The sequence below is a fragment of the Choloepus didactylus genome, chromosome 4, assembly GCF_015220235.1.
Source record: "Choloepus didactylus isolate mChoDid1 chromosome 4, mChoDid1.pri, whole genome shotgun sequence".
Taxonomy (NCBI): domain Eukaryota; kingdom Metazoa; phylum Chordata; class Mammalia; order Pilosa; family Megalonychidae; genus Choloepus; species Choloepus didactylus.
In genome coordinates, this window is record NC_051310.1 from 56719486 (window position 1) to 56741016 (window position 21531).

General features: G+C 33.6%; 1 protein-coding gene across 12 annotated transcripts in view; it reads right to left on the reverse strand.

The window, feature by feature from the left end:
- Window positions 1-21531, reverse strand: part of KTN1 (kinectin 1) — a 152161-nt gene that overhangs the window by 44722 nt on the left and 85908 nt on the right. For 9 of the 12 annotated variants that reach the window (XM_037832652.1, XM_037832651.1, XM_037832647.1 and 6 more), the window contains exons 11-25: window positions 18189-18355; window positions 17698-17766; window positions 16256-16293; window positions 15502-15592; window positions 15061-15129; window positions 14517-14554; window positions 14301-14382; window positions 13660-13728; window positions 9240-9274; window positions 8739-8829; window positions 7955-8025; window positions 7291-7326; window positions 6450-6540; window positions 6217-6285; window positions 5002-5039 (exon numbers count right to left, since the gene is read on the reverse strand). In XM_037832652.1, coding sequence (XP_037688580.1) covers window positions 5002-5039; window positions 6217-6285; window positions 6450-6540; window positions 7291-7326; window positions 7955-8025; window positions 8739-8829; window positions 9240-9274; window positions 13660-13728; window positions 14301-14382; window positions 14517-14554; window positions 15061-15129; window positions 15502-15592; window positions 16256-16293; window positions 17698-17766; window positions 18189-18355 — 1054 coding nt within the window. The remainder of the gene's footprint in view (window positions 1-5001; window positions 5040-6216; window positions 6286-6449; window positions 6541-7290; window positions 7327-7954; window positions 8026-8738; window positions 8830-9239; window positions 9275-13659; window positions 13729-14300; window positions 14383-14516; window positions 14555-15060; window positions 15130-15501; window positions 15593-16255; window positions 16294-17697; window positions 17767-18188; window positions 18356-21531) is intronic. The other 3 variants (XM_037832646.1, XM_037832656.1, XM_037832650.1) reach the window with 1 other exon arrangement.

Genomic DNA, 21531 nt, shown 5'->3' on the forward strand with positions numbered 1-21531 from the left:
AAACAACTACCAATCAAAAATGTTATATCCAGTGAGACTGTCTTTCAAAAATGAGCAAGAGAATAAGACATTCCTAGAAAACAAAAGCTTAGGGAGTTCATCACCACTAGACCAGTCCAAAAAGCAACGCTAAAGGGAGATCTTCAGACTGAGAGGAATAGCTAGTCAACAGTGGATTGCAGCTTTATAAGAAAAAAACTCTGATAAAGATAACCCTATGTGTTAATTATAAATATCAGTTTTATTGTAACATTTTTTGATATGTAACTCCATTTTTTACTTCTTACAGGTTTGAAATATCAAATGCATACAAATTATAAGTCTATAGTTTTGGACATATAATGTAAAAAGATATACGTTGTAAAAAAAAAAAAAAAAAGATATACGTTGTAACAAGCACAGCAAAAAAGTAGGAGATTTCAACACACCATTTTCAATAATTGATCTTCCAGTCAGAAGAGCAATTAGGAAACAGAAGACTTGAAAGATACTATAAACCAAATAGACGTAACAGAAATATACAGAACACTCAACAGTGGCAAAATACACATTCTTCTCTAGTGCATGTAGGTCATTCTCCAGGACAGACCACATGTTAAGTCACAATTCCAATGTGAAATTCAAAAATAATGAAATCATACAATGTTTCTTCTCCAACCCTAATGGAATGAAGCTAAAAAATCAATACTGAAATATTCACAAATACATGGAAATTAAACAACACACTCTTAACCAATGAGTCAAAGAAATCACAAGGGAAATTAAGAAGTATCTTGAGGCAAATGAGAACAAAAACACAACATACCAAAACTTATGCAAAGCAGCAAAGCCAGTGCTGAGTTGGAAAATCCATAGCTCTAAAATGGTTACATCAAAAAGAAGAAAGATCTCACTTCAGACACTTAACTTCACAAGTGCAGGAGCTAGAAAAAGAAAAGCAAACTAAATACAAAGCAAGCAGAAGGAAGGAAATAAAGACTAGAGTGAACATGAACGAAATAGAGAATTTAAAAAATGTTAGATGGGATCAATGAAACCAAAAGTTGATTCCTTGAAAAGATCAATAAAATCAACAAATCTTTAACTAGAGAAACCAAGTAAGAGACAGGACGTAAATAACTAAAATCAGATGAAAGGGGAGACATTACTACTGACACCACAGAAATAAAAAGGATAAAAGACTACCTGAATAAATGTACTCCAACAAATTAGAAAACCTAGATGAAATAGACAAATTCATAGAAACACAGAAACTACCTACAATGACTCAAGAAGAAATAGAAGATCTCAACAAATCCATTACTAATAACCAATTACAAGTAAAGAGATTGAGTGAGTAATTAAAAACCTCCCAAAAAAGAAAAGCATAGGAACAGATGGCTTCACAGGTGTATTTTACCAAACAATCGAAGAAGTATTAACATCAATCCTGTTCCCATTTTTCCAAAAATCTGAAGGAGAGGGAACACCCCATAACTCTTTCCGTAAGGCCAACACCACCCTAATACCAAAGCCAGATAAAGATACAAGAAAATTACAGACCAATATTCCTTATGAATACAGATGCAAATTCCTCAACAAAATACTAGCAAACTGAATCCAACAACACATTAAAAGAATTACACACCACGATCAAATGGGATTTATCCCAGGTATGCAAGAGTGGTTCAACATAAGAAAATCAATTAATGTAATAAACCACATTAACAGAAATAAAGGGGAAAACAGATGATCATCTCAATGGACACAGAAAAGATACCTAAGAAATCCAGCACCCCTTCTTGATAGACACTTAGAAAACCAGGAATCGAAAGAAACTTTATCAGATGATAAAGGTAACATATGAAAAGCCCACAGCTAACATCGTACTAATGTTGAAAGACTAAAGGCTTTCCCTCTAAGATCAGGAACAAGACAAGAATGCCTACGATCATCACAGTTATTCAACACTGTACTGGAAATTCTATTCTAGCCAGAGTAATTAGGCAAGAGAAAGAAATAAAATGCATCCAAACTGGAAAAGAAGTAAAACTTCTCCTATTTGCAGATGACATCATCCAATATACAGATAATCCTGAAAAAAACCACTGATTTTTCTAGAAAACTAATAAACTGGAGCTAATATATGAATTCATCAAAGTAGCAGGGTACAAGATTAACCCGCAAAAATCAATAGTTTGTATACACTGATAATGAACACTCTGAAGAGGAAATCAAGAAAAAAATTTCATTTACAACAGCAACTAAAAATCTAATATCAAGAAATAAATCTAACCAAGGATATAAGGGACTTGCATGCAGAAAACTACAAAACACCGCTGAAAAAAAAGCAAAGACCACATAAATAAATGAAAGAGCTTCCGTGTTCATCAACTAGAAGACAACACTGTTAAAATGTCAACTCAACCCAAAGCAATCTGCAGATTCCATACCATCCCAATCAAAATTCCAACAACCTTCTTTGCAGAAATAAAAATCACCAAATTTATATGGATGGGTGAGGGTCCCCAAATAGCCAAAACCATCTTGAAAAAGAATGAAATTGGAGGACTCACATTTCCCAATCTTAAAACTTATTAAAAAGCCAAACTACAATGCCCATGATTAACTGGACAAACACAAAAAAGTTCTTTCATGAACCAAACAAATGTATGACACTATCAGAAGGAGTTAATAATAGTTAGGTTCATGTGTCAACTTGGCCAGGTGATGGCATCCGGGTGTCTGGGCAAGCAAGCAATGGCCTAACAGTTACTGCAAGGACATTTGTGGCTGGTTAATAAACCAGAAGGCTGATTTATTAAATCGCCAATTGGCTGCAGCTGTGACTGATTCCATCAATGAAGGATGTGTCTTCCACAATGAGAAAATTCAATCAGCTGGATTTAATCCAATCAGTTGAAGACTTTTAAGTGAGACAGACAGTGGACCTTCACTTCTTCAGCTAGTCAACGAAGCAGTTCCTGAGGAGTTCTTGAACACATTCATCAGAGTTGCCAGTTCACTGCCTGAGGAATTCATCGAATACATTCATCGGAGTTGCCAGTTGGCTGCCTGAGGAGTTCATCAAACACCTTCACTGGAGTTGCCAGTTTGCTGCCTGCTCTACAGAATTTGGACTCGTGCATCCCCACAGTTGCATAAGATACTTTTTAAAAATCTTATATTTAGTTATTTCTTGTTGATTCTTTTCCCTTGAGAACCCTAACTAATACAAGAGGTTTATGGGGAAAAAATGTACCTATTGCAAACTATGGACTACAGTCAACAGTATTTTAATACTCTTTCATCAAAAGTAACAAATGTACTATACCAATACTATGTGTCAATAATGAGGAGGGGTGAATAGGAGGATTTGGGTTTTCTTTAATTTCTAGAGTAATGAAAATGTTCTAAAATTGATTATGGTGCTGTATGTACAACTATGTGATCATACTGTGAGCCAGTGATTGTATACTTCAGATGGTTAGTATGGTGTGTGAATATATCTCAATAAAACTCCATTTACAAAAGGGGAAAAAAAGCCACACTAATCATGGTACTGTCCTAAGGACACACATATGGACCTATGATTAAGCCCTCACATCTATGGCCAATTATCTTTGACAAGGATGCCAAGTCCACTCAATTGGGAAAGAATAGTCTCTTCAACAAATGGTGCTGGGAAACTCCATATCCTTATGCAAAGAATGAAGGTGGATCCCTACTTCATGCCATAAACAAAAATTAACTCAAAATGTATCAAAGACCTAAATATAAAACCAAAATTATAAAACTCCTGAAAGAAAACATAGGGAAGCATCTCCAGGACCTTGTGTTAGGCTATGGTTTCTTAAATTTTACACCAAAAGCCCAAGCAACAAAAGACAAAATAGATAAATGAGACTTCATCTAAATTAAAAACTTTTGTGCAAACACTTCATTATGAAAGTAAAAAGACAACCTATATAATGATGTAAAATATTTGGAAACCACATATGCAATAAGGGTTAATATCCAGAACACCAGAATACACAAAGAACTCCTACAACTCAAAAAAACACAAATAAACAACCCAATTTTTAAATGGACGAAAGAGTTGAACGGGCATTTCTCCAAAGAATATATACAGATGGCCAATAAACATATGAAAAGATGCTTAACATCATTAGCCATTAGGGAAATGTGAATCGTAAGATACTAAGCCCAGGTGGAAGCAAGCCTTCTATCCTCTGAAACCATGAGCCAAAAAATTCCTGTTATTAAGCCAACCATTTTATAGTATTTGTTCTAGCAGCCCAGAAACTGAAACAGTAGGGAATGGAGAGCTCATGCTTAATTGATACATAGTTTCTGTTTGGGGTGATGGAAAATTTTGGTAATGGATGCTAGTGATGGTAGCACAATATTGTGAATGAAACTAACACCAGTGAACTACACTGTGGTTAAGGGGAGAAATTTTAGGTTGTATATATATATATATATTACTAGAATAAAATGTTTTAAATAATCATACATCTGTACAACCCAATCAGTAAACCATAATGTAAACTACAAACTATAGTTAATAGTGCAATTATGATAATACGTTTCATCAACTGTAGCAAAGGAACACAGTAATGTGAAGTGTTAATAATGGGGGAAAACTACATGTGTGAGGGAAGTATACAAGAACTCTATTTTCTGCATTTTTTTTTGTAAACTTACATCTTCTCTAATAAAAAATTTCCAAATAAAATGATCAAAAAGCAACATTTCCACCTAAGGTCATATTTACATTACAAATCATGAAAAATAAGACTTCTCAACCCATCCTCAGAAAAATAAAACAAAATAAAAACCTGTACTTTAAATCCTAAGGAAAAACTTTTAAAACTGCACCTAAGGCTTTTTGAGTTATAAACTGATATTTTCTAAAATATTATTTGAAATCAAATAAAATGAAGCTACGACTTTCATTATAATTGCATTTAACTAGTGGAACAGAAATATTAATGCAGAAAAGAAAGAAATGATACTTACAAGTTCTGAAGCTCCTGAACTTGAGAAGTGATAGATAACTGAAATAAACACAAAGGACAAAAAAAGCAATTCATAATCCTTTCAAATTACCTTAAGCTTTATGATGACATTTATTTAATACATGTACACCTCAAATTACAAAGACCCTAGATGAATTACTTATGCCAAAATGAGATGTGTTTTGATTTCACCTTCCTTGACTCCAGTGACTGTAAGAATAACAAATTAAAAATATCAGAAGTGGGGAGGGGTGCAGGGCAAGGAAGATGGTTATAAAGAGTAAGTCTAAATAACATGATAGTTCCAAAATTGTGACAATTAGAATAGTATCTCTCTACATATCTCCATCCCACATTAGACTTTTTCTCCATTCTGGTCTTCAAGGCCAAGTACTCTTTCAATAGTACTCTATACTGTCTCCTTTAATCTCAGTTTCTCATCATTCACAGTCCAACAGTACCTCAGATCACCCACTCTCTTCCCAGCTTACTCCTTCATACCCCCTTCAAATCTTGGCTTAGACTGCAGTTTCTCAGGCCCAGCCTTTCCTGAACTCTCAATGTATGTTACAGGAGTATATCTTTTCATTATACCATGTTTTGCCCAACACATTATCTCCAGTCACTAGTATAGTGCTTGACAAGTGAGAGGAACCCAGTCAATATTGTTGAATCTTACTGCCAGATGGATGAATGAATGAGTCATGTCTTCCATGCAATTGCACCCGTTTTTCAAAGAAACCTTTCCAGATTAAATTCACCAAAACCCATCTATTTCCAGCAATCACATCTAACTTTGAAATCCCCCAATGAAATGTGTACTTTGTTGTACAAGCAGAATTTGATCAATACATATTCTATAACAAAACATTTTGGTTTGTCCATGCAGTTTAAAAAAAAAAAGAAAAAGAAATTTTAAAAAAGAAAAGATTTGAATTACCCAAGTCCGTTGTGGTTTTTTTAGTTGGCAAACTAAAAGGCATCGTTAATATGGAAAACTTTCTTGAAAAGAACCTTTAATAATTAAAAATCAAAATATATATATGATTAAAATATCAAGAACACTTTCTCAAATCAGGCAAAAAATTAAAAACATAACTCAATATACTTACAGTACATTATTAAAAGTTTTTTTCTGAGTAACAAGAAAAAACCAAATGAGTCATTAATAACATACACTAATAAATCTTTCATGCTATGGCTCTTGGATTTTTACCTGTTGAGCCTTTTCAAGCTGGATATTTCCTATTTCTTCTTTTAGAGCCTCTATTTCCTGTTTCAAATCCTTGACAATGACAAAACAGACAAGATTGGACAATGGAAACATAGAAATTGACATAAAATGCAATGTGCAGACAAACATATGAAATTAACTGGTAGGAACTAAAGTTAATTTAGAAAAAAAACAAAAACATACACATACACACAGAGTTCTCTCTGTTGCAGTACCTGAACAGTTTTCTCTTTATTAGCAACTTTGAGAAGTTCGGCTTCCAGAAGCTCTTCCACAGACTTGATCTTTCCATCTTTCTCATGGATCCTTAGATAAAGAAATTTAATATTAGCTCAAATAAAATACCAAGATCTAACAACTAAGATATAAAAATAATACCAAATCATGAATAGGCTCTCCAAATCAACCCATTTTAAGCAGAATAGCAACATCTCCATGAATTTGCAGAAGGATGAAAAAAAAAAAATACCTCAAGCTCCTCCTAAATGAGGACTTAAAGAGTGAAATTTAAATCAATTAATAACTACCAGATGACTGAAGCCTATGCATACAAGAAGTTGTTGATGATGCTGCTTCAGAAGTACTAAAGGAATATAAGATTTATACCCTGAAGAACACGAAGAATCAAGTTCCAGTCAACAATATTGGCTTCTATAGCTCTGAAGCTGGTGCAGAACTTAATGCACAATTATGACATCAAACTTTACAGAAAACTCAAGAAGAGGCTATATGTAAGGAATTGATCTCTCCAGCCATATAACCCGTCCTTTATAGTCGCTACTGAAGAGCGCAGAAAATTACCAATTCAATGCCATGAATTAAGAAAATAAGTTGATTATGGAATAGCTTTTTTAAAATCACATAGAATTTGAAAAAGCACAGCCAAGTATCTTTACTCCACCAATGAAAAATTCTAAAGTGAAGGTTAAACTAACATATGTCAGCTGTCCCAATTACACCAAAAAAAAAAAAAAGCCCCCCAAAACAAAGATGATTTATGAGTACTAAGAAATGAGTGAAAGAGAAAAACCAAGTTTATAAAATGTCTTCACTTACACTTTCTTAAGTTCTTCAACTAGTGATGCAAAAGAACCTGGAAAGAGGAAGATATCCTACTTAGTAATTTGTTCAATATATAAATGGGTCAGAAATAGAAAAGTACGTAATCAAATTTTCCACTATACCAAAATCCAATGGGAAACATAAATTTAGAAAATGATTACCTCTTTCTAGAATTCTTAAATGCCATAATGATGAAAACAAATAGCATTCTGAAAAAAAGCAGCTTTAAGGCTACTTATGTAAGTGTAGGCCAAAGAAAAATGATTAGATAAACGTTTAAAATTATTGAATTAATACTTCTAACAAGGTAAGAGAAAGATAACCAAGAAATTGTCTAATTTCAGGTGTAACTTCTTTTTTACTATTAGTTTTAGTCTTACTTCATATTTGTATACTAGAAACCTTTTTATTGCTACAGTACAAAACAATGACACGGTGCTCCATATAACGCCTGGCAGATAATCAGCATTCAGTAAACTGCATCATCTATTACTGATAATCAAGTCACTAATCATTCACAGATTAAAATTATAATTGACTAATTCCACCTTGGAGAAAGGAGGAGACAAACTTAATAGATTTTGTATGTTTGCATATAATAAGTTTGCCCATTGTTTATTACAAAAAGAGAATGGTTATAGGTTCTACTGCAAACATTACCTGATCATTTTGCTTAGCTTTTAAGTCTTTAACTTCCTTCGTCAGAGATGAATTTTCTGTTCTTAATGCCTTTGTCAAAAAAACAGAAGCAAAAATATTTTTGTTTTTGTTTTTTTTTTTTTCTGAAGAAATAGATGGCTTCAAAATAATCAAATTATGTTAGGCTTCTCATTTTTCCTTAACTGCTTCTTTTCCTCTCTGGAAGCTCCAGAAATCCCACTTCTTCCAAATATCTACAACTCTTCAACTTTAGTCATTAGCCAAATGGATTTTTAATTAATTCTCTCTACAAGTATTTCTAGTTATATTACCCACAATCTCAAAAACACATAGTATACCACTTTGTCAATAAGCCATTTCCCTCTCTCCACTCAAATACACTGTTGAACTTATTTCTTCTAACAACCCTATTCTAATCTAGTTAGTTACGGCTAATAATAATAATCATACACTAGAACTGCAGTCTACCATTTAATGAACTTATGAAATCTGCTAGTTATCATTTGGTTATACTTGGGATGAGTGGAAATGGGGAAGCACATATGACAAATCCTAAAAATAGGGTCCACCCCATTGAGGCAGTGAATGCTACAATCAATTATACACTTTTGTACTTCTAATAAATGCTTAAATTCACTGGAAACAAAAAATATAAATTTATAAAACGTTGGTAACTAATATCAGTTTAAAAAACTATTGGAAAAAACCATATATAATACACTGAACCCCCTTCATGTTCTCTAAATTAACCACAAAGAAAACAAATCTACAAAATTCTTTACCTTCAATTCTTCTTCTTTAGTGGCCACCTGAATAAGTCCAGTTTCAAGTAACTCTTCTACAGTCTTTAACTTCTCATCTTTTTCTTGAATGCTGAAATTATAAATTTAAACATATATATGAACTATTTTTCAAGGTAAATGATATCATTCCTAGATATTTTGCCTTGATCAACTCCTCTGTCCATCGGATTCCTCATAAACTTTTCATACTAGAAAGGTTTCTGAGGATCTTTCATTATGGTCTTAAGATACTTCCTCTTCATCAATAACTAATATATAACTAATAACAAGTATTATATGCTTACATGCTAGCCTAAACAGGTGAAATCACTGCCATGCATGACATCCACAAACCACAATGGAATTCCAAATCAATCAGTCAATAGTAATAACACTCTCAGAGTGGATGCTGAGACTCTAGATTAATGTAGCCAATATTTTCATCTCAAATTTGGTAGGAATGAGTCATTAAGACAGAAAATGAAAATTTTAAACTCTTACCATTTTTCCATTTGCTCCACCGCATCTTTACTAGGCTAAAAACACCATCAACAAAAACAAAAACACAGACAAAAAGTTTAATTTTACTAAGTTTGCATGAGGTGAAACTATTTTAGAAACAGAACTCTTTGAAAATTGTTTAAGGTTTTAATTTGATCCAAATTTTAGGAAGATGACCCATATGTAAAGAATACTAATAATAAGATAATTATTTAACTCAAAAAAAAAGGAGGGGGATAGAAGAGAAGCACCTATACAAAAGATACAGAGAAAGATAAAGTGTAAAATGGGCTGGCAAATTGAATTAGTAACTTTTTAATCACTATAAAAGAAATCTTAACTTGAGGATAAGAATCTGCCTCCTTTTACATTCATTCAATTCTTCAAATATAAACAATCCAAGTTCATTCTTAATTTTGCTAATTCTTAAACTTTTTTCAATTTGATTACAGACATTTTTCACAAATACTATTAATTTTCCAATGCCAAATCCAAGTCCTATAATTCCACTTCTTACATATTTCTAAAATTAAGCCTCTTGTCTGCAATGCGTAAGTTTAGGCCCTCAGCTTTACTCATTCCAAATATCATAATATCCTATTTCTTCTCCCTGCCTCTAGTCTGTAAGCATTATTTCAGGAAGGGCATAGGAAGAACTTTCCAAATGCGGAAAAAAAAATTTACTACCATCAGAAAGGAGATAGCTGTTAAAGGCACATTAAATCAGGTTTATAAACTATAAAAAACAAATAGCGGTAAGTTTAGAAATCTTTCATCAAGATGATTTTTTGTCCATTTTTATTTTCTAGGACTGCCATCTCAAGAAGACAAGTGTTAAGTCCAAGTTATCTGCACCTTAATCCATTAGTTATATTATACACCTTTACTCCTACCCACTTCTCCACCAAATAAATTCAAACACCTCATTGTTACCAGAATCATCTTCCTAAAATGAATGCTAGGCTAAACACTCATTCATCCTTGTAACATACTTTAGTGGCTTACCCACATGCTAGACCTAGTTATGATTCCACCACGATATACAAAACCCTCTACTATTAGACCCTAGCAAATCTTCCCTTATTCCCTATGCCTCATATTTTGCATTTCTGCAATATCACACTAGTTCTAATTCTTAATGCACCACTTTTGCCACACACTGCCATGACTTTGAATACTTTATTCCCTCAGCTTGGATTGTTCCTTAGCTGTTTGGGAAACTCATAGTCATTTTTCAAAACCCAGCTTAGCTGTCCCCTTTCTGTAGAGCCTCTCCACTATCAATTCTTCAGACAGAATTCATTACCTCTTCCTCTCACGCCAGTACACATAGTTCAAGTATTTTATTCATCATACTTCTATTTTACACATCTATCTCCACACTAAAATATATTCTGGAGGGCAGGAACCAAGTCTCTCATTCATCTCTGTAGCCTCCACATGCAGCACAGTGGCTGGCATACACACAATTAGTAAATAAATATTTGATAAATCAACTTTCTTTTAACAAAGTTGCTGTTTAACAAGTACTCTTTGGTCATCAACTCATCAATAATCAACTGCACAAAACTGACCCAGCTTAGCATCTATCCAGTATTTATAGTCTACCTTACACTCTATTGGTCTAAAATTTCCCATCCTATTATTTCCTCCCTGGGTGATTTTCAAAACTACTTCCTACACAATAACCAATTCTTCTGCAATACAATACAATTAGGCATCAGGGAAAAGAGAAAACACTATTCCTATCCTTGTAGTTCTTACTTAGTAATCTGAATCTCAAAAGTCTACAGGAGTAAAAATAAAAAGTTAGGGTGCTCCTTTGCCATTTAAAAAAAAAAAAGTCAGAATGTTCCAAAAAAAAAAATAGGATATCTCAGAATGCTACCTCTTCCTCCTCAAAAAAATTTTACTTTATACTGAATAAATGAGATTTTTACTAAGTGATTTATTTTCATTATCTGACCATCCACAGGCCTACATCCAAATGGAGCCTTCCCTTCTTTAGTGCATAAACAGGTTACCTTACCTGGTGTCTATTGTCTTTCTGCTTCCTACACCTAAAGAAACAACAACTTGGCACCATTACTGGTTTCTGCTTCAATAAGCTCAATCTTTTCCTCCAGGATAAAAACAAGAATCCATGGGGCAAAGGACTGAAATTTTTACATAACTAAACTGTTCATCTTTCAACTGTCACTTGGAATTCTGACTGCTGGGTAGGAAGGGGTTAAAGAAAGGTGGAAATTAAAAGCATAATTTAAAGAAATTAAAATTATACTGCTCTTTATCTCTTCTTTCACTAGCAAAAGCAATAAAAATGACTAGAGAAAATCCAAACAGATGGTTCCTTGGTCTGCCAAGATGGGACAGTTAAGACACAACCAAAAACATAACCGAGTCATACGTTTTTAGACTATTTTAAAAAAGCTTTCAGAACTAGAAGAAGGTTCTAAGAATTACCTAACAGCAGATCTTAAATTGGTACCACAAAATAAGTTTCCCCTCTCATCAAATTATTCTTTTAAATAAATGCAAGAATGTGGCTATGAAATTTTGTTCTGTGGACTATATTAACTATTATTTATAACAAAAATCCATTTCATACTGAAAGTTCTTATTTTAACAGAGTATCTACAAAGTACACAGAAATCTTGTAGGAGATAAAAGGCTGACTCAATAAGATGGAAATTAGAGGATTATTTTTTAATATTAAATTCCACATGTGATAGGAAATTTTACATATTAGAACGCCAATTCTTAGGCCATCATATCTTTCAGGCAAAGAAACTTTTAAGACTGGTGATTTTACTTGTCTAATGATGGAGATTACAATTTTTAGTATAGAACAGAAATTAAAAGATTGATATTTAGAGATTCAGGTTTTCTGTTTAAACCTAACTAAGCATTAATACTGGAATTCTAGGTTAGATTCAGAAGTTTCTAGGCCATTTGTTATACCTTCATGAAGTTAATTTTAGAAAGTTTAAAACTTTACCTATTGAAACAGAGGTATGTTTCAAAATCTCTGGTAACCAACCATAAAAACTACATCCTGCTTTTTCAGATAAGAATTAACACAACAAAGATACATCCAACATATTTTATCCAATTCAAGTCACATCTCACAACTGGTATTTTATGTATCACTAAAACTTAAAAATGCTGCCAATTAAACTTTAACCAGACTATGAAATACATCCAGATTTCAGAAGTATTAAATTGTGGGTGCAAAAATCTTAGAAGTGATAAAATACATTTTTGATAAGCTATACAAAGGGAAATAATAAGATTTAATAAGACAAATATCATTTTAGGTTTATGTGACATGAAAAATCATGCCTTCAACATGGCTTCTACAGTTTGCAAGGGTAGTGCATGTACAAAGTAATAGAGATTATGCAAAATCACTTAATATCATATTTAAGAGGAGATGATAAGTGGACCATTTCTTGATGTTACAAAAAATACTTTTAATGACAGCTTATACCAATTCAGTACCTGCTTTAACGTGAACTTCAAAGAAAAAAAAATACATGCATCTGCTAAAGGAAGAGCTATTATTTGCAGTAACGTACATTCAGCTCTAACAAAAAGTATGTTGCATCTAATATTTTTAAAAACTAGAAATAAAAGCTGTGCTGGAGAGGAGTATGAAGGTGACACTTAGGAATAGCCAGAGCATAGTCAATACCTGGGACTCTAGTTTATGAAGCCACATATATTCAGGCTGCTACAGTTTTGACAGGAAGTATAAATATAGACATCCATCCCCTATATGGATGGGGATGAAGGTGGGGGTGGAGATAAGATGGAAAAAAATATTCTAAAGGAAAGGAATTAAGGTTTACATGTCCACTATATGCAGAGCACTAGGCTGAGCACTTTATATAAGCGTCTCCAAGCATCTAACAATCCTATAATCTCCACATGAAAGACTTGGAAAGAAAGGTCTCAAAAAGGTCAAGCAAACTGGTAAACATCATTGCTTTTCAAGTGATTACAGTAGGTTTCAAACCAATGCTACCCTTATTTAAAAAGGGGGGGGGGGGGCACAAAAGTTTAACCCAGTACTTTCATCCTGAGAGCAAAAGGTATCAAAATGGTTAATATAAGTTCTTTCAATGCATTCTATCACATATGGGGAGGGAGGAGTACTTGTGAACACTTTAACATTAGCTTCATCTCAAGAAAGAAAAAGCATATTTTTCTTAATTTATACAGTTTCATCTCAAGAAAGAAAAAATCATATTTTTAATTTACACATTTAGTAAGCATGAGACGAGCAGAAATGCAATTAAAAGACAGACATAAGCTTAACCAAAATTTCTCAAAATGAGGGAGTTGGTTACTATTTAAGAACAACCAGTTCTTGTTATATATTGGTCATTTCTACCTCGTAATCCATGAAAAATCTTACCTGTTCAGAAACAAGAGTCTGTAACTTCTGAACTTCTAATTTTAATGCTTTGTTTTGGTCATTTAGAATCTGAAAGAAAGAGTCTCAATTTACTGTTTTATTGAGAAAAGGAAATAAAGCACTGATTTATAAGGTTTTTGAAAACTCAAACCTGTTATTTTTTTAATTACTCATAAATTGACAGGTGAATTATATACTGACAAAAATGCAAATTTCATTGCAAGCAGAGATACACCCTGACAATCAGAAAGCTTTATCAAAAAACAAACAAACAAAAAACAATCAACACTTTCCACCCTCAAACTGGCTGGTCATGACTAGGGATTAGCATTGCAGCAACAATGGAGGCAGCCAAAATAACAGTAGAGAATAAAACCATAAACTAAAAACTGCAGAGAAAAAGCTGGGACAAAATAAATCTCAAGTCTATCAAAAGAATAAGCAGGCTAAAATAATCTGGACAAAAAGTCCAAGATAAAATTAATTATTTGGATAAGCCCCCAAATAAACTATGGGAACATTGTTTCAGAGTGATTTCACATAAAAAGTAATATTTCTAGATTCACTTTAGCTGAAAATTATACAAGGTTGTTTTAAGAAAATTATCACACACCAAAATGGGTTTATAAGTTTAATCACACCTTAAATTCTTCCATTTTGTTAGATATTTCACATTGTAGCTGCTCTTCAAGCAATCTTATTTTATCATCCTTAACACGAACACTATGAGAAAGAAAACCCAAAATTAGAATACGTCACACAGAGTTGATATAAATTATATGCATAACTATCAGTTATAAACAATATTTTCTGCAACAACTGTATTCAATGTAAATCCATATGACTATCTACAGCACCTTTTTTGCATCTTCTCCAGTTCATGTGCAGCAGCAGCCTGTAATTGGAGTAAGATGAGAATTATACCCTTTCTCAGGAAACATTCAAACCTATTCTTTCACTTATTTTTATATTTTATATATTAACAAGTTACACTTCCATATATTTAGAGTAAAGTACAGCAATATGTAATACTTTGTGCCATCCAATATCTTTTTTACTCCCACTGATAACTTTTATCCCAAAGAAGTTTTACCCTTTTTGGATTACATGGCAAAAAAATTAAAATAAACCATTAAGATTATTTCAACTGACTCCTCTGATAACTCAGAAGTCATCAATTCACTGTAATGAACATTTAATTTCAACATGAAAATGGTATCATCTAGGTGCGTTGTGAGAGTCATGGTCAAATAGAAGAGGCTTTCAACAGCATACCATGAAGCCAAATACAACCATTATATTTATTATCTACATGAATAAAATTGAGGCTCACAATTTTATTTTAAGTACAGGCAAACTGTAAATTCGGAGGTAAATGCTCAAAAAGCAATAAAGATCTACCTGCTCATTTGCCAGGGCCTGTAATTTTTGCACTTCAGCTTTTAATAAGAAATTCATATTTTGTATATCCTGGAACACGAAGGAAAAACAGTATTAGAAATATTTAATATAATTGACTTTGAGGTTTGCAAACCATCTCTTCTACCTAAGACTTAAGCAAAGATTTCAAACTATAATTTCTTAGTTAACTTAGAAAGAGAAACCATCAATTTCTATTAACATATTTCTCAAATTACTATGAATTATATCATGTGAAAAAAGCCCTTTGAACTTTTTTTTTTAGAGAGCTAAAGAGGATTTTGTAGTTTAGAAAAAGAGATGGACAATTTTCAAATGAGTTCTAGGGTATTTTCCATTCTTAGTCATATTGACTACAGTATCTCAGGGTAATTCAACTTCAAGTCCTGCAAATTATTGCGGCCACTTATAAGAATTATGTACCTTAAGTTCTTCCTCTTTGCTTGTTAAATGATCATGTTCATTTGCTAAAGAATCTTCAGTCTGTTTTATCTGCTTATCCTTTTCTGCAATCCTTTAACAGGAAATACATTTGTACATTCAATAAGCATTTAGAAGTGACAAATACAAAGGATTAAAAGCCTTAAACAGGGTCTCTTATATAACTGTACTTTCCATTTCTCTATCCCTTGCAGTTTACTAACAGCTGTCAAATGCATTACAACTCTTTAAAAATACATAGCCCTATTTTAAAACTCAAGTTCAGAGAGGTTACGTAATTTATTTAAGCTTACAAGGCTGACAAAAACGGATTTCAGGTCTTCTGAACTTGAGTGTTCCATGTCTATGCAAAATTATACAACACCAAATAATACAACTTTGAGGTATACCATATCACTAGATACAGAGTAGCTACAACTACCCATGAGACACAAAATCTAATTTATTTCTACTACTCTGAAATCACAATTACTTCTTCCACATAACTGCTAAAGCTGAAAACAACAAAAGTCCCCCCTCTTTTATGATGAATACATATAAACACAGAATGTTTAATGTGCTTAATGTCTTCAGGAACCCAACTCACTGAAAAGAAAAAGAGGAGAAGTTGTTCCAGGACTAATTGAGATTATTTTCTGAGCAAGTCAGAGTATAAAATCAATCACAGGTGTATCTAACAGGTACTAGTTAGTGGTGACTAAGCAATTATAAGAGAAGTGTGGAAAGGCATGCTTACACTTTGTGTAATTCCTCTGCTAGAGCTGACGCAGATGTCTAAGAAAGAAAAACAGTGTCAGCATAAACGCATTTGAAAGTTTAAAAGTTGAATAATAATCATCACAAAAGAGTTCTGGAAATTAAGAGAAATTATTGTATATAAAGCACTTACAGCAGTATCTGGCACATGGTAAGTATTCAATAAATAATAGCTACTATTCTGAAAGCAAGTTTGATCACCAACAGCCAGTATTAGGGAACTACCTATGAACAAGACATTTCAAATAAAACAAGTTGATAGACCTGGAAACTATATACCTGACAAGTAACTAATGAAATGGAGAAAGTCACAATGCCCATTTTTCATCTCTGTGCTTCTCTTCTAAGCAACAATTTTCAATAATGAAATAATGCATTTCATGATTAAGATAAGTAAGTAGTTTGGCAATACCCACACTCACCTTTACTTTTTAAAAGGTACTCATAGTATTCTTTAGTTACTTCATTCCTTCATAAATTTTGTAGAACTGTCTCTAGCTGATAACTTAAAATTTCCATCTAATTTGAGTGGATAATTTACATGTACATATACATATATACCCAACCCACACAAACCCTTTCCTATATTAAATAATTCTCTCCCAATTAATTGTAGACTCTAATTTCTACAAAGAAAGCAATTCAAAAAACAATTTGCATTTTCAAAGCTCTGGGAGTTTGAACTAGTCTGAACCTTAAAAACAAGTTTATAATGTAATAACCAATTTCTACACAGAATAGTCAAACTTCTTTTTCAGTTAATACTTTTTGCAACAAACAATTTTTAGAATTTTAAAACTGAACAAATGAAATTGAAATTCACAGTATGTATATTATAACAGCAAGTTAAATACTTGGAAATTTTTACTCTTTATCAGTAATGTTATTTATGTCTTAAATATTACACACACACATACACACGCAATGCTCAAGAAGAAGAATAGGTTTTACAGTACCACCTGCAAAACTTTGGAAGGTTTGTTATTCACTAAAATGAACTATAAAATTTCAATTATCCTTTTTCAAATATAATCTGAAAGCTATGGTTTAACACACTGCTACCTCGAGTATAATACATCTCCTAACGGCAAGTCAGTATCTAGTGAACGCCTTTAACGACATAAACCACTACTTTAGACACCATTTGGCTAGTTCCTCTCCACAAAATGGTGACAAGACTGTGGACATTTTTCCTCCTTTCCTCTCCAACCCACCTCCCAATTAGTCAGGTTGGGATTTCTTTCTTAGTGTTTTCCCACAATCCTGTTCTTGATTATCACAGTGCATAGTATCAGGATCATCACTGTCACTTCACTCTCCCAACTACTAGTTCAGTGTTTGGCATTTAACAGGCACTCACATATTTATTTAAAAGGGCTAGGAAGCTATTATTAATGACAAATAATAAGAAAATGCCATTACCTGGGCTGCTATCTGGGAATGGAATTGCTGAATTTGAGCTTTCAAAGCCTCATTCTGCTCCAAAATATCCTTTCATAATTAGCCATCAAAAAGGAGAAAAAAACATGCTGTTAGTAAAAATTTCACCAATTTATAAGAACACAATGAGTCACAGGTGTTTGTTTATCTCTAAAAAGGCAGAAATTATTTTAAACAATGATTAGGCATTCTCTTCTGAGAGTTAATTTATAAGACAGAAATTGAGACTGCGTTGTGATGTTCTTAATTTAATATGAAGAACCTAAGACTATGGGTGAGCACATTTAAAAACACTAAATGGTGGCAAATTCTCATGAGTTTTCATCTTTGAAAACTGCTCAAAGACTAATTTACGATTATTTATCAAAAACTCTAGAATCAGGATAAGGGAAACACTGTTCTCTCTTCTACACACACACATGTCCAACTACTTCCCCTACTTTTATTTCTAAAAAAGAAGAAAAAATAGATACCTGAACTTGCCTTTGTAGAGACTCTTCTTTGTTCACCCTTTTCTGCTCGGATTCCATTAACTGCATTAGTCTTTGCTCCAACTGTTGTTTAGATACCAAGGTATCTGTAAGTTTACTATGCAGGCTCTGTACTTCATTTTCCTTGGCCACAAATTTACCCTGTAGATCTGTAAGAAGCACTGCATTTTACAAACATCTTTTTCTCTTCTAGAAAACCTTCCATGTATCTCTCCCCTGCTTCCCCTCCTGCATGTTCCCACTGAAGCCTATGCTTACTTTTATCATAGCACCTGCAAATCCACCTCCTTTCCCAGAGAGTAAGTTTTTGAGATTGGAGACTGCCTTTTCTTCAATCCAGAGCTGCACCCAAGGCTTGGCATGCAACACAAATTCAATAAATGTGTTAACTATATCATTTAAGGATGGTTAAAAACGTATTTCTTGAAAGCATTCTTTATTTCCCCTAACTACCTTAGTAAGTTATTTAATGAATTCCTGGGGAATTCTCTGAATTCTTTTGCCTAGAGAAGAGAGAAAAATGCGGAAGAAATCTACTATCTGAAGGCTGACAAATGTCCTGGTTTTAAGATGATGAAGTTAAAAGTTTTTATGTCTGCTCCTCTTTTTAGAAATAACTCCCAAACAGCAAGAAATATGAAAAACAAAAACTATCTTTCATGCAATCAGAAAAATAACCCCAAATCACTATAAAAAGAGTGAATGGAGGGACAATCACTAACTAGGCAGAGAAGTGGAATATTCCAAAAACCTGGAAAGGCCCAGGAAATGGAAATACCAAGAGCACATGAGCAACCTTCCCTCATAACATAAAGAAGTCCAAAACAGAAAAAGAAAGAAGGAAAGAAGACCTCCAAAAAGAAAAGAGAAAATGGTAATTTATATTTATATGTTAATATTTACATGTTATATTTTTATTAGCATGTTTTAAGACAGGTAAAATGTTACTTTTGTAACAAGATGCTAAAACACAACTCAAGAAAGAACTCTTGAAAATTAAACATATAATCATCACATCTGGGATTAGAACTCAGAAAAACACAGTATTTCTTACCAGCAACACTAAAAGTTAAAACACTAAATTAATGCCTTTGAAATTCTGTGGGAAAAATTATCTGCAACCTAGAACTCCACATCCAGTCAAATCAATCAAGCGTGAAGTTAGAATAAAGGCATTTTCAGATACATATAACTTCAACAAATATACTCCAAGGCATACTCTCATGAAGCTACTGAAGATATGTTCTACTAAATGAAGGAGGAAAGCAAGAAATTTAACAGTAACAGAGAATCAAGAAAACAGAGTACAGAAATGAAGAGGAGTCTCAGAAAGACAACTATGGAGTCAACCAAGAAAGCATTAAGTACAGGAGCAGGAAGACTGAAGACTCCAGGAGAGATATAAAAAGGTAAAACCAAAACTAATAGATTCTCTATTATCTAACATATTGAGAGCCTATGGGGGAGATGGTGAGGGGAGAGTTTAACTATGGGTAAAACTTAAAATAAACAATAAACAAAACATCAAACAAGTGACAAGATAAAGCAATACAAAGCACTGTGGGAGATGGTGGAGTAGGGAGCTCCAGAACTCAATCTTTCCACCAGAACAATTATTAAACAGGCAGAAACTGTCTGAAACAACTATTTTGAAACCCAAGAGGCCAGAAGAACACTCGACAGCATCAACAGGACAGGACAAAGATGCTGGTAAATTAGGGTAACGTGCTCTCTGCCCACTGCTTTTGTGGGGCCTATAGCCCATTCTCAAGGCAGGCCATTCTGGGGTCCAGACTTTGCCTAACTAACTAGTGACAGAAAGGGACATAAAATTTCTACTCCCCAGGACCAAGGTGGGAACAGCTGATCACCGATCAAAGTTTTTAATTAACAACTTTGGATGGCTGCAAGCCCGGCTCTGAGGGGCCCTTTGTTCTAACCCATCCCAGAAAAAAGGTGGTGAAGGAGGCTTGAAGATACTATTCTTTAGTTAGTTGAAGTGCCACATTTGCAGGGCAGGCCAGGAAAGCTCAGGTTTGGGTAGTCATGGAAGAAGCTCTTGGTGCCCTTCCCAATCCCTTCCCAAGGTCACTCTGGAGCCAACCCATGCCCCTGTCATGGGTCCCTGGCCCTGTAAGGATGAGAAATGCTACTTTGGAAAATTCTCTCTGGCATGCCCTACCTCCCAGAATTTGCCCTCAGGCAAAAGCAGCTTGAGACATTAAAGGAATGTAAAAAACCATAGAGGTGGACACTTTGGGGCAAAGGCTTGACTGCTTTAAACACCCAGGAAAAGGAAATCTGTCTCCTGGGAAATAGATGTGGCATTCAAACACCTGTAAACAGGGGAAGTCCAAATCAACTAACAAGCACAAGCCCAAGAAAAGACAAGGCCCAGAAAAGACAGGGAGAACCCTGCACACTACATTCGAACTGGGCAGACCTTCCTGATAGGAGGGTCGAAGCGCCAGAAAATCTGTCTTATCACCAGCTGGTTACAAAATCAAGAAATAAATATCTCAGGAAATAAATCCGAGAATTAACATTTTAAAATATTAAAATGTATAGTGTGCAATAAAAGAGGACAAAAAAAAAAAAAAAAAAAAAAACAGGAAACGATGATCCATCCACAGGAAGAGGATAAAAATCTAGATAAACACCAAAAAGACCAGAAGGTACACAAACCGAACAAAGACTTTTAAAAAATAATCTTAAAAATACTCAAGGAGATGAAGGCAAATTCAGAGAAAGAACTAAAGGATATCAGGAAAACAATGAATGAGCAATATGAGAATCTTAGTAAAGAGACAGAAATTTTAAGAAGCAACAAAACAGAACTACTGGAGTTGAAGAACACAATAACTAAAATGAAAAATTCCCAGGAGGGTTTCAAGAACAGACTGGAGCCGACAAAAAAAAAGAATCAGTGAACTAAAAGACAAGATACTTAATGTGAGTCAGGCTGAGGAGCAGAAAGAAAAAACAATTATAAAACACAAAAATAGCCTCAGATACCTCTGGGACACAATCAAGCATGCCAATATACTCATTATAGGGGTCTCAGAAGGAGAAGAAAGGGAGAAAAGGGCGGAATGGATATTCAAAGAAATAACGAAATAGAACTTCCCAAACTTAGCAAAAGACTTGAATATACATATCCAAGAAGCCCAGAGAACACCAAATAGAATAAATACGAAGACAAATACACCCCTTCATACACTAATCACACTATCAAATGCAAGACAAGAAGGGCAGTCACACCTATTCCTGAGTTGTTACGGTTATTTCTAAATTCTGAGATGCCGAGCTCTGTGTATAACCTGGT